At 39.2% G+C, this 15,839-nt stretch overlaps 1 protein-coding gene across 1 annotated transcript; it reads right to left on the bottom strand.

Annotated features, from left to right (window-relative positions):
• Nucleotides 1-370: 370 nt before the first annotated feature.
• Nucleotides 371-13,440, bottom strand: jam3a (junctional adhesion molecule 3a; the record flags this gene model as incomplete). Its single annotated transcript, XM_083984587.1, has 9 exons — nt 13,311-13,440; nt 4,889-4,960; nt 4,669-4,782; nt 4,311-4,463; nt 3,531-3,733; nt 2,101-2,200; nt 697-826; nt 522-573; nt 371-406 (listed from the first exon to the last, which is right to left on the bottom strand). Exons 1-9 carry the CDS (start codon nt 13,372-13,374, stop codon nt 371-373), a joined length of 924 nt encoding a protein of 307 aa, XP_083840713.1. The 5' UTR covers nt 13,375-13,440.
• Nucleotides 13,441-15,839: the final 2,399 nt, after the last annotated feature.

The raw sequence follows: 15,839 nt of genomic DNA, 5'->3' as shown, positions 1-15,839 counted from the left end.
AGCTTTTGCAGTGACACTGTGGGCCAAATATCATTTTCACAGCTTTGAAATGGTTATACCGTATGTTAACAAAAATTGTTGGGACATGATAAAAATAAAAATAAATTAAAAAACTAAACTAAAGTGTAAAAACCCAACATTTCATAATTTTAATGCTAACAGAAGAGAATAAAAAAACACATTGTATAAAAAACAATGAAATAGTGCCATAAAATGATATTAAAATTACTTTGGCAAGTTGGTTGATTAGATTTTGATGTGCATCAGAGAAAAATGTGCCATTTCACACCTCAGACCTTACCATCTGGAGCATCATTGTTGCAAGTTAACAGATTTAGTTTTATTTCCAGCTTATACTCTGCCTCAGCATTCAAATGACGAATGACGACTTGTGGCGAAAATGGCCCTGTGAGAAAAAATAATTAGAAAATTAGTATACACAGCACTCTTCCTTCAACAATTTCATTTAGCAAAGAAGATACACAATAAACGCTGTTTATGTTTTACACATTTTTATTTACCTCATCTGCATCTCCATAGTCAACAGCATCACTCTGTGCTGGCCAGTTGAAGCTGAATTAAATGAAGTGATGCATAATCAAAAATAATGCGTAATAATGATGTAGTGTAGAAAAGAAGTGCAGAAAAACAGTAGTATTTCTTCTCCCTCTCTTTAGATGTGTAGTTTATACTCACTTATTTTCATTGTGGCCTTTTTTGTGGAAGCATCCCCGTCTAAGGCAGTTACAGATGGAAACAGCCAAACAGATGAATGCAATCACTCCACCAAAGCACTTAAGGAAAATCCCAAGTATGTCAACATCATCTGTGAAAGAATGCAGATGTTATATTAACAGAGTAATGTGAGCTAATAAATATCAGTGAGAAACACTGGTACCTATCATTTTGACATACATTTAAGTTTTTTTTTTTTGTTTTTTTTTACATTCGATAGCAAGGTTTTCTTAGACAAGAAGAGGTTGTTCTTTTCATACCTTCACATGTTCGAAACATGGAAAGGTATGAAAAGAACAACCTCTTGTTGTCTGATACATAAGAAAACCTAGCTATTGAAATTTGCAGATATACTGAACTCCATCAAGCTAAATTGTTACATTCATTTTATGTGGTGCTGACATGCTGAAAGCTTGGAAACTCTAAATCATCATGAACAAATACCTGTTTTCACCTCACCATATCAAATAAGACATCCGTAGATACAAGAGGCTCTAATGGCTTGTGATGGATGGAAAAGTTTCATATACTATGATATGACTGGAATGTCTGACAACAACACTTAAAAGACTTCCTATGACATGTACTGTACTGAATGCAGTTTCATTCAATATATTGTTGTTGACAGACAGTACTGTATCTGTTTAGATCAACAAATCTGAACTATATTGCAGTAAATAACCTGACACAGTTGCTCTGATCTGTTCTGACTGGCCTGACTGGCTGTGTGGACCTTACTTGGAAAGGTATGCTGGTTAGTTGAATTAGTCGTCTCCTTTCAACTGGAGGTTATTTTTGACATGAGAAGATGAGTGCACAATACCCTTGGCCTTCAAGTGGTTTAAGTCATGTGAACAATGTTGCCTTGGGAGTTACTCTAAAAATGGATTCTTGCCTTGTTTGCCTTTCAAAAATGTTGAATGGTTTTGTGCGTTTTGTATCTCAAATTCATGTTTAGGAATGAGAAAGAGAAATATGTCTCTGACTTAACATAGTCATAAAGAGGACATCGGTGGAATTTCTTTTTATTGTAACAAGATAAACCTGACCCCACTTGAAGGCACCAGGCACCTCTGTGACAGTCTATCAACCTGTACGGCTCGTGCCCTGTCTCAGTGAATGCTGGGAAACAGTTCCACTCACTACAACCATGAACAGAGTAGCCTAAGGTGCACCCAGAAAGGATGAATTTGATTTGCCAAACTTTCAGAGTCTCACGTCTTCATATAAACCTCACCGACATTCACTGAGCCTGCTTTTGAGTTTGAGTTACAGAAAAAGTTGAATTACAGAAACCAGATAGAAATAGGAAAATAACTTTGCAGATATATGTCAGGTCTGTGCACATATACTTATGTCACTCACAGACTTCCATCATTTGTGCGTTACACTGTGCATGCCCCGCATCGTTCTTTGCCTGGCAGTAGTACTCCCCTGCGTCCTCCTTCCTCACCCTTCGAAATTTCTGAGGAGACATTTTTTTAGAAAATGTTCAGTGCAGAGACACACAGCTACATTGTCAACAAAAGGATGTCTATCACTGACTGCCTTTAACTGATCGGTAACATTTTATTATATGAATTCTGACCATATGTAAGGCTTTAACTCATTCATTTATTACGTTTTGAAAGTAAATCTTAAACACACCGTCCTGGCTTTGGATGTAACATTATCCTCCTGTAACGCTGTGTGCCAGTTTTTGGTTTAGCTTCCTCACTGGCTAGCATGGCTTAATCCTGCTTTTACTCATATACAGTAATGGTTAAGGGTTCATTTAGATTAAGCTGTTTTACATTTACAGCAGATAAGCTGTCATTTTAAATTCTTCATGCTAAGTTCCATCCACTAACACAACTGTCAACACACTACTTCCCCTGTGGTGGCATTTTTTATGAGAAATGACATAAAGGTTGAAGAACAACTAGACCTGTAGAAGAATGTTATGCCACCTTTAAAAATCACATGTGGATTGTTTTATTATTCCAACAATCAAAGTACAATTGTTTGTTTGATGTTCATTACTTTAATATTGTATTGTTTGTTTCACTTGTTTAAAGGGGTAATGCTTTAAAACGGTGATTCTCTTAGTAAGGCCGCATAAGGGGGAAACGAGTGAATCCGCATGTACGCCATCAGCAGTCGGCGCCTCTTGCAGGTGGATTCCTGCTTACCCCTCAAAGTAATAAAGTCCTTTTCTGTCAATCTGACTTTTAGATGGGTGTGGGGCCTCAGCATGGTAAGCGCATACACTTAAATTTTATAGTGGTGTTGCTTACTTTGCAGAGGCTCAAAGAAAGTACAAATGGAGCAAAGGAAAACACAGTCTGGGGGAAAACAACAAGCTAAAAACGTATTCACCAACATGGGAGCCCTTGATTAACTATCTTTCAATGTATGTGTGTTGCAGGTGTAATGGACATTTTTAGTGTGTACTTGTTTATTCATTTCTACTGTTTTGTGCTCCTTACTAGCTATATAAACCCCTGCCTTAACAGTTTGATTCAGTCACTCTGGTTTGTTGCAGTCCATCGCTAACATGCATGAAGTTCCTTACTTTTATTTTTCTTATCTTTTGTTTTGTAAGTGACTCAGGTTGATCTTGTTTGCTCTCCATCGAAGTGAATAAAGACCACTCTACTTCAGATTCATCTTTTCCAGCGTTTCATTTTGAGTTTTGAAGTTTCTTTTATTAAATGTTATGGGAAAATTCAACAGCCCTAATTGGATAGAGAATACAGTACACCTCCTATTTGACTGAGGCAGATACTAAGATACTATGTCCCTGTCTTCCTTACCAGGCTTCCAGTGTCAGGGTTGATGGTGTAGGTGGAGTTGACAAACTTGAGGCTGTTCTTGGGATCCTGAGGAAGCTCTTCGTTGTTGTGGAACCAGCGGTACAGAGGAGCAGGGAAGCCTTCGTTCTCCAGACATCGCAGCTCTGTTGAAGTTCCCACTGTGACTGCCTCCGGCACACTGCACCGTGGCACAACAGGTTTCACTGCGCGCACACACACACACACACACAGACAGACACACACACACACACGGGCACCTCAATCAACTTGGATTTATCACATTTACAAGACAAAACAGCCACTGACTGTTTTTGGTTTTGATAGATTAATCTTTTTTTTGGGGATTAAATATCCAAATGTGACACCATTCATCTTAAGGTTAACTTATATGGCACATTTTAAAAACAAAATGTAAAAAATGCTTTACAAAAAACCCCAAAGAAGGACAGAAACCAGACAAAAACAACAACAGCAGCAGAATATAACAAATAATTACGTGTATTTTACATTTTGCTCAGAAGTAAACAAAAACCCATTAAATGTTGGAGCTTCAGGAACATCCAGTTGACATTGAGTGGCTGAGTTTTCAAGCTATTCTTTGGGCACAACAATGAACACATGTGTCATGTAGATCTTGATAGGTGATAAGATATAATATTGAATACTAAAATCTAGCCTGGTGTTTAAAAATTAGTCTCACCCCCTGTTACAGAATGTAAATAGATGTGCTACAGCCAGTCATCACTGGTGTGGTATCCCAACAATGTTCATCCACTGTACCTCTCACTGCAAGACTGATGAGTATCTCATCAAAGTCCCTTTGATCATCGATGGCGGCCACCTCGCAGCGGTACTCTGCCGTGTCTGACCGGGTGGTGTTGAAGATCAGGATGTTGGCGGGCTCTCTGAGCTGAGCTCTGTGCTCCAAGTCCCCTTTACAGAGAGAAAAGAAACCCTTTACAATGGCCCATTCAAATACACATTGTGACTTCACAGTTCAAAAACACAACTCGGTGCCAACTTCTTTTAAGGTACCATTCATTCAGCTAAGCTCCAAGCTCTGAGGCATTGCTTTGAAATGCTGTGGTGTGCTGGCTGATGAGGTTTTTCAAACAGGGAGAGTTTCCAAGCCGTTTACCTGATATCTTGTTTTGAAAGTACACATAACTGGGGACACCGTTTTTAATCTTTTTCCATTCAATCCTCGGGTTGTTTGTTGTGATGGACTCTATTAAGCAGGTCAGCTCGATCGCTGTGAAGGAAACAGATTGCGTGAGTGCAGGAGAAAGGGAACTTAAATCACAAAGAGAAAAGCTACTTTAGTCTAAATATGTTAAAGTGATTTTCCAGCAACTTACACTCAAACTCATTTGCCCAAACAATCTTGTCTGTGGTTCGAAGAGTTACTCCAAACGATGATGGAATGTGGCCTGTGGGGGAAAAAAAGGAAGAAAGACACTAAATGCTGAGTAACCCTGATGGCACACACAAGCTTTTTCATTAGCAGACATTATCTACTGGGCATGTTGCCTAATAAACAGTGGATTAGAGAGATAAATATAGAAACTAAGAGAGTGTGAGAGGCTTGGGATTTGATTTAGGGTAAACATATCTTATTAATTAATTCCTGTTTCTGTTTAAGAAGATTAACACCTAGGGCAAAGTGTGTAAGTTGTACATTTTTAATCAACATGTGCACTGTGCATTAAAGCTTGTTGGTAAACTGACTCCTAGCAGAAATGTCTGTTTTCAGCATGGTTTTGGTTACATTGTTTTGGTGAACAATAATTTGGCAGGTGATGTATCTTCAATAAGGAATAATTGTAAAATTTTAAAATGCTGCAATAAAAATATGAATACAGTGGCATCTGTAAATGTTTAGACAGTGAATTGTATTGTTGTGTCTTTGCTCCAGCATACTGCATTTAGAATGAAACCCCAAGTGAGGTTAAAGTGCTGACTTTTGGCTTTTCAGCTTTTTTGTTCAACCGTGTTTCCATGCATACTGAAGAGCCACTGTAGGAAGCTTTCTATACATAGTCCCTTCAGTTTTAGGACATTGCTGCAGGACAAATACAGATAAACATACAAACAAGGAAACCAACCGCTTTTTTTCTTTCTTACACGCCACAGTCGATTTGTTTCAATTTTCTGAAGACCAAGAAAAGCAAAAAGCTCCTGAAAAGGTCAAATATCAAAAGACGACTCATTTTCTGCTCTTTGTGCTAAGATACAGTGAACTAACCAGCTGCTGGCTCTTAGCTCTGTATTTAAAGGACAAAGTCGCATCAATTTCTCATCGAATTCTCAGTAGACAATAAACACGCACATCACATCTGTTTTTCATGGAATTATACATACACAAGGAACAAAAACAAATAACCAGCATTGTATTTCACATTGTTTGTGCATATTTTGATTCTATGAAGCATTTAAAATCTACCAAACAAGTCTTATCTTAAAATAAGACCGGAGTCTTTGTGCTCAGCACCGTTGTACAGCCTCATATGGCAACATTTCACAAGGAATGATACAAAGTAAATTTATAAACGAGGGATTTGCTGATTTATTCATGATGATTTCATTTTAATTGTGTTGGCTATTTTAGTTCCGCATAACCTGATGTGATGCACATACACAAGAGTTTTCAGTTTCCTTAACTACTCACTTAGGCTAAAAAGTAGTGGTAATACAGAAAGCAAAAGATGAAAAGAAAGGATGATGTATCCAGTGTAATGTGGGTGAAGATGCTTCATTGTTTTGTGAATAACACATTCGACATTAATAGAGCATCTGCATCATTAGGTCATTAGATCTCACTAGTGTTTGGGTGATGAAGATGAAAGGCCTGTGGCTGAAATTGGTCAGTGATGTGTGACCCATTACAGCAAAGTGTTCTTGTTTCTTTTCTCTAAATGATTTCAGTATTTGGGCCGATGTGCCCAGCTAGTACTGTCAATGCTCCCAAAAAGGTTTATTAAGGGGTACACATTTTATACTTTTAGTTACAAATAATGACTTTGCATTAAACTGCTTAGAAGCCACACCCTTAAAACATTAAAAGATACAAGAGCCTCTTTTCTAAACTGTGACACTAATTTAGACTGAGGTTCACTGAATAAATAATTTATCAAAATCCCCAAACAAAACACATTCAGAAGCACAAAAATAGCAGAACAGTGGGAATGTGTTTTTATTTGAAACATATTTAATCAACGTCATTGTTTCCCTCTGGCACAAACAACACGAGATAGACTTACTTCAAGTTCCTCGGTTGAGTGAACTCCTTAAAGCAATTAGTGTTATTTTGTAAATGTCAGACTTTAATGGCAAGAGGCATAATTCACAAGTTTAATAAAAAAAATGAATAAATAAATAAAAAATGGGCCATTTGAGTGCCAACTTAAACGGAAAATGAGTGACTGCATATGTGGGTGGATGTGCAACAACGAATTAGGAAAATGTGAAAATTACAATTTCATAAGTACACGTAATTCAAGGATGTGCTGAGAAGATTTAAAATGCTGTGGGTTAATAAGCACGTTTCTACCATCCACTGGTACCCTACACTCTAACTATTGTCTCTGTGCCACTTCCAAATGTTATAATTGCTGGGTGCAAATGCAGCTAACAGCACCCATGCTGAGTAATGAAGGCGTTCGCTCTCTGTGGGGGCATCATGAAGGGTTTCAAATGAACTAGACAATAATAGTCGTCACAGCAGCGTGGCGCTGGCTCCTGTTTCCCCTCGTGGCATCCTGACTAACTCTGAAGTACTGAGTCGATGCGGCCTTGCTAGCACACGGGTCACCCTGAGTCTCAGTCGTACGGTGTGACTTGGGGTCAGCTAGCATATAGCTGATGCTCAGCCTTGTAATTGATGAAAACATGGGTTCTGCCAAAGCATCCGGTCATATAAGCACAGCTGCAAACACTGATGAGATCTGACTCCCAGGTCTCAGCTTCCGTCTCTGTTGCTGACTTTCCCACCCTGTGCATCAAGAGCTATTTTTACCCCAGCTGTGAGTGACTGGACATCCTGAGAGACACAGGGAGAGCTCATCCAACAAACACTCCCTGGCCATATGCATACTGCGTCCTCAGCTTTAAAAACTTTGCTTTGAACTGCTGACTTCAATGTTTTGATGTGCTTTGTCTATGGCTAAAACAGTGTGGAATTGACAGCTAAAGTCCACAGCGCTCATTTTCAGGAACAAATTAAAAACTACAGCGCTTTCAAATTTTAACATTTAATTGAATCTGCTACAATCACACTGCAAAGTATCACTTTACGAAAAAAACAACAAGCATGCGTTAAAAACTCATCCTTTTGGGGGGTTACAACATGATGATGTGTAATGCTTTAGAAAGCTTTTGTTTTTGTAAAGCGCTCTGGAACGCTGATAAAAAGTCCTTGGAGGCAACCTTTGTTGCATGTCACCCTCCCCACATCCCTCTGGCCAAAAATGTCCAAAAGAATATACAAAAAACTTTTCGGTCTCTATTTTTGGCAGTAGGTACATAAAAACTGAGTGAAAAACTGTGGTTGTGACTTACAGAAGGCTGAGCAGATACTAGGGTAACCAAAATCCAAAATTAGTATACCAGCTGGACAACTGGATGCTGTGGTAACATGATTTTGTTAAAGGTCCAAACAAACAAGAAGTAGGCCGTGGGAAAGAATAACCACAGTCAATTAACATAACAATGTGTGACTAATTACTAATGCAATCTTAAAATAAAAGCATTCATACAACAATGCTCTGTCCCTCGGTGACACAATGTAGGCTGAGAAGACAATATTTTTGAATTATAAAAATAATCTCAGTGTACCGTGGAAAGCAAACAGAGGCTCATTTTAATCCCTCTGTCATTGTAATGCATAGACAAAGTAGGTCTATAGCCTGTTCTGAGAGAAATACGCTCTTAAATAGCCACATTCTGCAATCCTCTTATGTGCTAAATGTGAAAACAACCACCCATCCCCATCCCCATCCCTGCAACAAAAAGTTGTTGATCCAGTGCATCTATAAAAAGCCCTTTTCCCAGACATTCCAGTGTTGTCGCTGTGAATATGCTGAAGGCAGAGTGAGCTGCGAGCAACATGGAGCAGAGTGAGGACCAAGGACCACTGGGATTTATAGCACAGTGGAGTGACTGTGTAATAACAATTAATCACTCCAGTAGATTAGAGGAAGACACTCGTGTTGTCATAAATACTTGAGGGAAATGTAAGAAAGGGACACGTGACTGTTCTTTGCTCTTGTGTTTTCTAATAGTGCTATAGCAATAATATAAAAGCTACAATATAGGATTAACTCCTTTGCTCCCATCGATGCCCTGCACAAAGATACAAAATCCAAATATATGGATGTGCATAAAACATCATCAATATACATTTGATAGAATGGTGTAGCCATAAAAAAAAAAAGATGTTGAGGATTTTAATATTTCATTCAGCGTAAACTGGAGCTGCAACAATTAGTCAAATACTCCTAATGCTTTTCTGGTGCCAACACCTCAAATATAAATTGCTCTCTATGTCATTTTTTACACGACTGTTCGAAGTATATTCTGATGTTGATCAATTAATCAAGAAAATTATCTGTAGGTTAACAAATGACAAAAACACTCAATATTTGTACCTCTCAAGTCACGTAAATACTAAAGCAATAAAACATTCAGCATTTTAAACCAGATACACTGTTGAATAAACAGCTTTAATTAACAGCAGGAACATGCTGTATACTGTCAGTCTGGAATAATAATTAAAGGTATAAAAGGATTAACACCATCTTACTTCACAGTCAAAATTGGAGGAAGAAGGCAAAGTGATTCAATTTGTTTTAATTCAAATCATCTAATTCACTTTATGCACCGACATGTCCCAGTTATATGAAGCATGAATTAAACAAGGGTAATTTTGCTTCATGTTCATTATTCAAACCTAAAGGCAAGTCTAAAAAACTTAAGGGTAGAATTTTAGAATATCAAATATTAGTCTAAATACGAATGCTACCATGCTCATTAGCTGCAAGGTCAGACCTGTTTCAGAACCACAGAGGTGTCAACAATCTAATAAATGTCTGTCAGCCACAATCCCATTTCACCCCTTGGCCCTACCACTTAGCCCTACCCCTCCGTTTTGCGCATCCGCGTGTAGGGGTAGGGGTGTCCCAATTCCCGCCAGGACAGAGGGGTAGGTGGAAGTGGTAGGGCTATATAGGCTACCCCTTCAAACTAGATTTTTCAGAGGCACACTTCAAACGGAGGGGTATGACAAGTTTCCCAGAATTCACCTTGCAGCAACCGGCAGCGGTAGCTGTAAAAGCTGTTTTATTTCTTGCTGTAGCACTGTTATTATGTCACTTTATTAAGTTTCAATATTTGTTCATGCGAGAAAGTAACTGTTTAGATCCCCAATGTGCGGTTAGTTTATCCAAATGACGGCTGGTTAGAAATTTGCTCCGATGTTTTCGGAGAAGTGAAGCTCCACCTGTGTGAGCAGCGACCTGGACCAGCGGGTCATCACAGAGGCAATAGCCCCGTCTCCTGAAGTGCTCGGCCGGTCAACCTGCGTCGTCATCCCGGGGGAGAAAACGATCGCTAATTAACTTACCCACAGGTTTTTAGAGGTTTACCGCCAGCTGGTTAAATTCTTTTTAGGAGAAAAATGTTGGTCTCATTGATGAAATCTAACAACTGTGACAGTCACATTACTTTTGTTTGAAGTAAAAGTGAAGCTTCATGTGTGTATTGGACAGAAGAGCAGCACTGCCTCTGTAATAGGAAGGGACAGAGCCGGTGACACACCGGCGGCAGCGCGCTGTACTGAGACTGTTGTTATTCTTTCACCTGAGTTAATGTTTGCATACTGTACACTACATACTGCATTTTGGCCAAATCAGTACGTACTAGCAGTATAGTATGTGGTTTCGAATACAGCTGGCATGTTTGATTTCTGGCAAAAGCTTGCTAAACGTAAAAGCCAGCGGAGACTACTGATGACGTATGTGATTGTTGGAGGGGTGTCCCAATTCGTAGGGGTTGACTTTCACCCCCTACCCCTTGTAGCTCCATTTCAAGGGGCAAGGGGGTAGGGGTAAAAAAGAGAAACGGGATTGGGCCTTAGTCATTTGATTAACACTTGTAGAAGTGCTGGGTCAAAAGTTCAACACTTCCTGATGTATTCTACCATTTGGAACTGACCCACTCCACAGCCAATTTTCCCTCAGCAGCAGCGGGGTGACCTCACAGCTAATGCACACCAGGGTGGATACAACATATCACTCAACATCAGCTGCATTGATCAACCCAAAGCTCCAGCTGTTTTAGGGGCAGGCACGATGTCACCTCCGCCACGCGACCTCGCTGTGACGGGTGGGTTTTCAGCCGATGCCCTCGACCTGCAGCACTGATAGCCTCTCATCCACCGAGCATCAATCACCACATGATCACCAAAGGTCAAAACAGACACGGTTTTATCAAATCCACCACATGGTCAGGACTCAAGCTGCCTAGAATGGAATTACACCACTGGATTTATCTTGTTCAATGACTGATAGTAGCACTGAACGATCAGTTTCGATTGGCCAAACTGATTTGATAAGTGATTAATCACTTGAGTAAAACTTCAGCTTTTCCAAAATGAGACATATTTCATATTGTTTACTTTAAATATGTTTGAATATTAGACTGTGAATAAAACAAGGCATGATATGTCACTTTTAAATCTAACTAACCTTATGGTACTTTCTGGTATTGAAAAGACTAAACAAATATTCAGTAAATCAACGCAATAGCTGGCCAATTAATCAATAATGGAAACAATCCCTAGTTGCAGCCCAAACCAGGAAAGTAATATGACTTTGTGAGGCATCAGTTCCAGAGGATTTACTGGTTAAGTAATCCTTTTCTAAAGCTTGATATAAGGCAACAACTTTTGTGATTCAGAATCCTCCTCCAGAATGACAATTTGTATGCCCCTGTAACAGCATGAACCAGAGGCATACTGTTTTTATGTTGTCCGTACCGCACGTCCATACATCTGTCCATATGTCACATTTTCATTGACAAAATGTCTCAGTAACACATTGATGGAATGTCTTCGAATTAGGTTCACACATTCACAAGAAATAAAGGACGAACTGATTTTAGGGCTCAAAGGTAAAAAGATCAAGGCTTCAAAAAACACAGTTTTGGTCTTGTGAACACAATACCTCAGTCACACCGTCCACTTGGACACAAGAAGGAACTGATAAGACTCTGGTAATCAAAGGTCAAGGTCACAGTGACCTCATAAAACACTTTGACAAAAATAAAAGAAAACACACTTCTAATACTCTACAACATTTACAGTGGGCTGACTACCTTTTGCAAATTGAATAACATTTAACGTTTTGATGCCCATTAAACTTATATTAATGGCTTGCTAAATTTTCTAACTGTTCACTTAATTGTAACCGCCTTGGAGGGGTCTTCTTAATTAATTCAACCACAAAGAAAATGTCATGCTGAAGGAAGATTTTGCACAACCTGTCATCCAAGGCTGCACGGATCACAAAAGCCTCAGGTTCACTGCTTCTACCAGATGAACTGAAACCACTTAGCCAACTGAAAAACAGTCTTGCACATGCGGTTCATTCATTTTGATATGGAATAGCTGTTAGTTTTTTAAGCAAAAATAGTGAAACAATGCCAAATATTCTGTGATTCCAGCCTTTGATTCTTTCTCATCAATTAAATGTAATTTCTGAAATTCCAGTGAGTAATTTCTTTAAACGAAGAATTTACAAATGTAGTCCAAGTCCCAAAGAGATTCATCTTACCACTACACATAACAGAAAATTATCACCCTTCCCCCATTGATCATCTAATTGATGAACTGATGAATGCCAGGGATATTTAAGGGTCAGATGGAGCAATGCTTACTCTGGAGGTTAATAAGAGCCATCCTTCCAAAAATTAGTTGTTGTTAATGGCTTGTAAATCATGTGTAAAGCATTTGCTTTATTTACCACTAATAAAAAACCATTAGTTACAGGTCATAAAACCTTTAAACGGTGCCAATTAATAAAGTTGTACGTCAAAATTAACACGGTATTTTACAATGTATGGGGCCTGTTAAGTTGGATGCATGTTATCTAAGAAGCTTTTTCTGGCCTATGATTTTTTTTTTTTTTTTTTTTTTAACCCTTCATGTCAGGACCGTAAAGCCAGGTCTCCCCTCAGTCTGGTGTGGTTGCCCTTTCTCTCACCCCGTGTAACGTTAGCTTTATTTTCATTTTGGACATTTACTCAGAATAACTCGCCAATAACAAATCAACGTATTATAATGTCAAGGCAACGTGTTCAAGGTCCCTGTGGTGAAGAAATAAAGCGACATTTATCGCCTGCTCTGTCTACGCTGCTATTGTCAGCGGCTCTTAGCAAACGCTCACGTGAACGAGCAAACGTAAAGGATGCTCTGTAAACTTAATAAACGACATTATCAGATTATATGTGAACAGCAGCAACGCAGCCTTAGCGTTAGTGGAAAAATACCTCACTGACATTAAACAGCTGCCCACTACTACAAAGCAGTGCACAGCGGCTGAGCTCTCTGGACAAGCACCAGCCTGGTAATATCAAGCTAACGTACGGTCAGACGGCAGCACCGACGGCTCCGTCACAGCTTTAATTAACCAACTTAACGACAGCCGCGCCTCCTTCACTCCAGAGACGAAGCGGCAACCGCGACTGACAGCGATGTGAAAAGGAAAGAAAGAAAGAAAAACTTACCGAAGCTGGCGTAAAGAACAAAACATGCCATGAGTCGCGCAATCGCCATCTTGCAGCGTCTCATTTATCGGCTACAGTTGCACACACTCAGCAGCACCTCAGAGAGGTATGAGGATGGGGGGCAGAGCAGAAACCGACTGGTGGATGTTGCCATCGACGAGTTTCCATAGCTACAGCACGAGGGGGAGGGGGCGGCCCTCAGCGCTGTCTGACAGGAGGAGGTGGCGCCAAAGATGTGCTGGACCTCCCACTGAACACACGCACACAACAGTGAGCGTGTGTCGTCGTGGGAAAGTGTTGACATACACCCTCTTGTGGTTATATCTGTCAGACAGACAGACAGACAGACAGACAGGCAGGCAGGCAGGCAGGCAGGCAGGCAGGCAGGCAGATAGATGGATGGATGGATGGATGGATGGATGGATGGATGGATGGATGGATGGACGGACGGACGGACGGACGGACGGACGGACGGACGGACGGACGGACAGACAGACAGACAGACAGACAGACAGACAGACAGACAGATAGATAGATAGATAGATAGAAATCAATATGTGCAAAGCGACATAGTCAATTTGAAAAGACATAGCCATAGCCGTCGTGAGTACTGACCCTGATGGGCATGCATGTGCATACACACATAACAGAACAGAACAGAACATAGGCTACTACTGTTCAATTTAGTATGTTTAGTTTTCCATTTTTCTAAGTAAATGACAAAAAGTAGCAGAGGAATAATATTTAAAAACAGCTCATTTTTTACAGTCGTATCTCTGCTTGATATGTTAATTTTTTTAAATTACCCCATTATGTGTAAAAGGTAAAGGTGATAGTTATTCTTCAGAAAAATGATGACTGACACATGATTATTACATTGTTACTAACTTACATTCTACAGATACTGTGGTGACATCACAAATTTGAGGTGCTTGTAGCCTACTTTATAAGTACTGTAGGCTATTTATATTTTCGGCTACTTTTATTTATTCAATACTTCTTTTTTGGATCTTCCACTACTCTGCTTTGCATAATAAGATATTATGAACAGATGCTAATCTTATAAAATAGAACACACGTTGAAGATTAAACCAATGACTTTTGTTTGTGACCCCTAACAAATGATGTAAGCACGTTACATCATTTGGTTAATGCATTTATATCATCAACAGATGATTCAGTCGTTTTCAAAAGCAGATGATTAACTGTTCACAAATAAACCACGGTTGTCTGTTGCCTGTAAGACAACAATCAGGGTGTAAACAGCATTAATAATCGCTACAAGGGCATCAGGGCGGAAGATGGACCGCTCACAGACAGGAAATGCCTGTACATCATTGTGTTTTTTGATCTATAAGGTCAACAACCGTTTGTGGTTTTTTTAAATTATCATTATTATTATTATTATTTCTAGCGGGCTACTCATTCCCAATCATGTGCCAAATAAAGAAACAAACTGAAAATAATAGTTACAATAAATAATCCCAATAAAATCAGTATTGTAGCCTACAATGTGTAAAATTAAATGAATAATTTGCTATATCGAAATTCTGCTCGAAAACAGCAGTGTCATCTGTAGACAGATCTGTACAGCTGGCAACAAATGGACCCTTCAGAGACTGACTTGATTTATTTTTCACTTGTATTATTATTTTGATTATACTGGCTACTGTGCACAGCTGCTTGTATTCCTGCTAATAAACAGCAGGTGGCAGTGTAAAACCAGAAATTATAACACCTGACAAACACAGATATCCAGATAACAGCACCATCTTATGTTAATGTATGCTATGTAATTATGTTTTAATGCAATATACATAACTCATTTCATGGGTTTTCAGTAAATCTGTTGTGTTACAGGAAGTGTTTTTGCACACTTTCTATTCTTAATCATAGAAAACATGAACTGAATTCATTTAAAAACTCCTTAACTCCCATATTGATGTTGTCCTCTGAATGCAACCCTCTAACCCACTCACTAAAACATAGAAAAGAGACATAGGTTGCTAGGCAATCATTCCTGCATTGCAATGATCAGTCTTGCTACATTTGTTAGACATAAGAAATAAGAAAAATTAGAAAGTAGTTTTGTAATGTTTCTTCCTTGATAATAGAAAAAGAGTTTCATTTTTTGTAGATTTGCCTTCAAGAACATTACATATGTATGCAATACAGTTGAAAAAAGGTTTGGGCAGGCATGGAAGGATTACTGAACAGGCTGACTGGGCATAAGCCCAATGGCAACAAGAGGTCAAAGAGCCTTTGTCTGAAGTGAGTGTTAAAAAGTCTTATCAGAAACTCAGTCAAGTGACTACAAAGCAAGAGCAAACACAAGAAGTACCAGAAAACAACCCACAAAATACATAAAGATCCGAATGACAACAAGAAATAGATAAGGACTCAAAGAAATGCAAAATACAGATACGTAAAATGAAGACAACGTCATGCAGAACTGCAATGCAGAGGCTCATCATATTAAGTTTGTGTCTTGTGTGTCTCTATGTGTCTTGCCCCTTGTCCATGGGGCCC

The sequence above is a fragment of the Trachurus trachurus genome, assembly GCF_905171665.1.
Source record: "Trachurus trachurus genome assembly, chromosome: 13".
Classification (NCBI taxonomy): Eukaryota; Metazoa; Chordata; class Actinopteri; order Carangiformes; family Carangidae; genus Trachurus; species Trachurus trachurus.
This window is presented reverse-complemented; position numbering and strand designations above follow the sequence as displayed.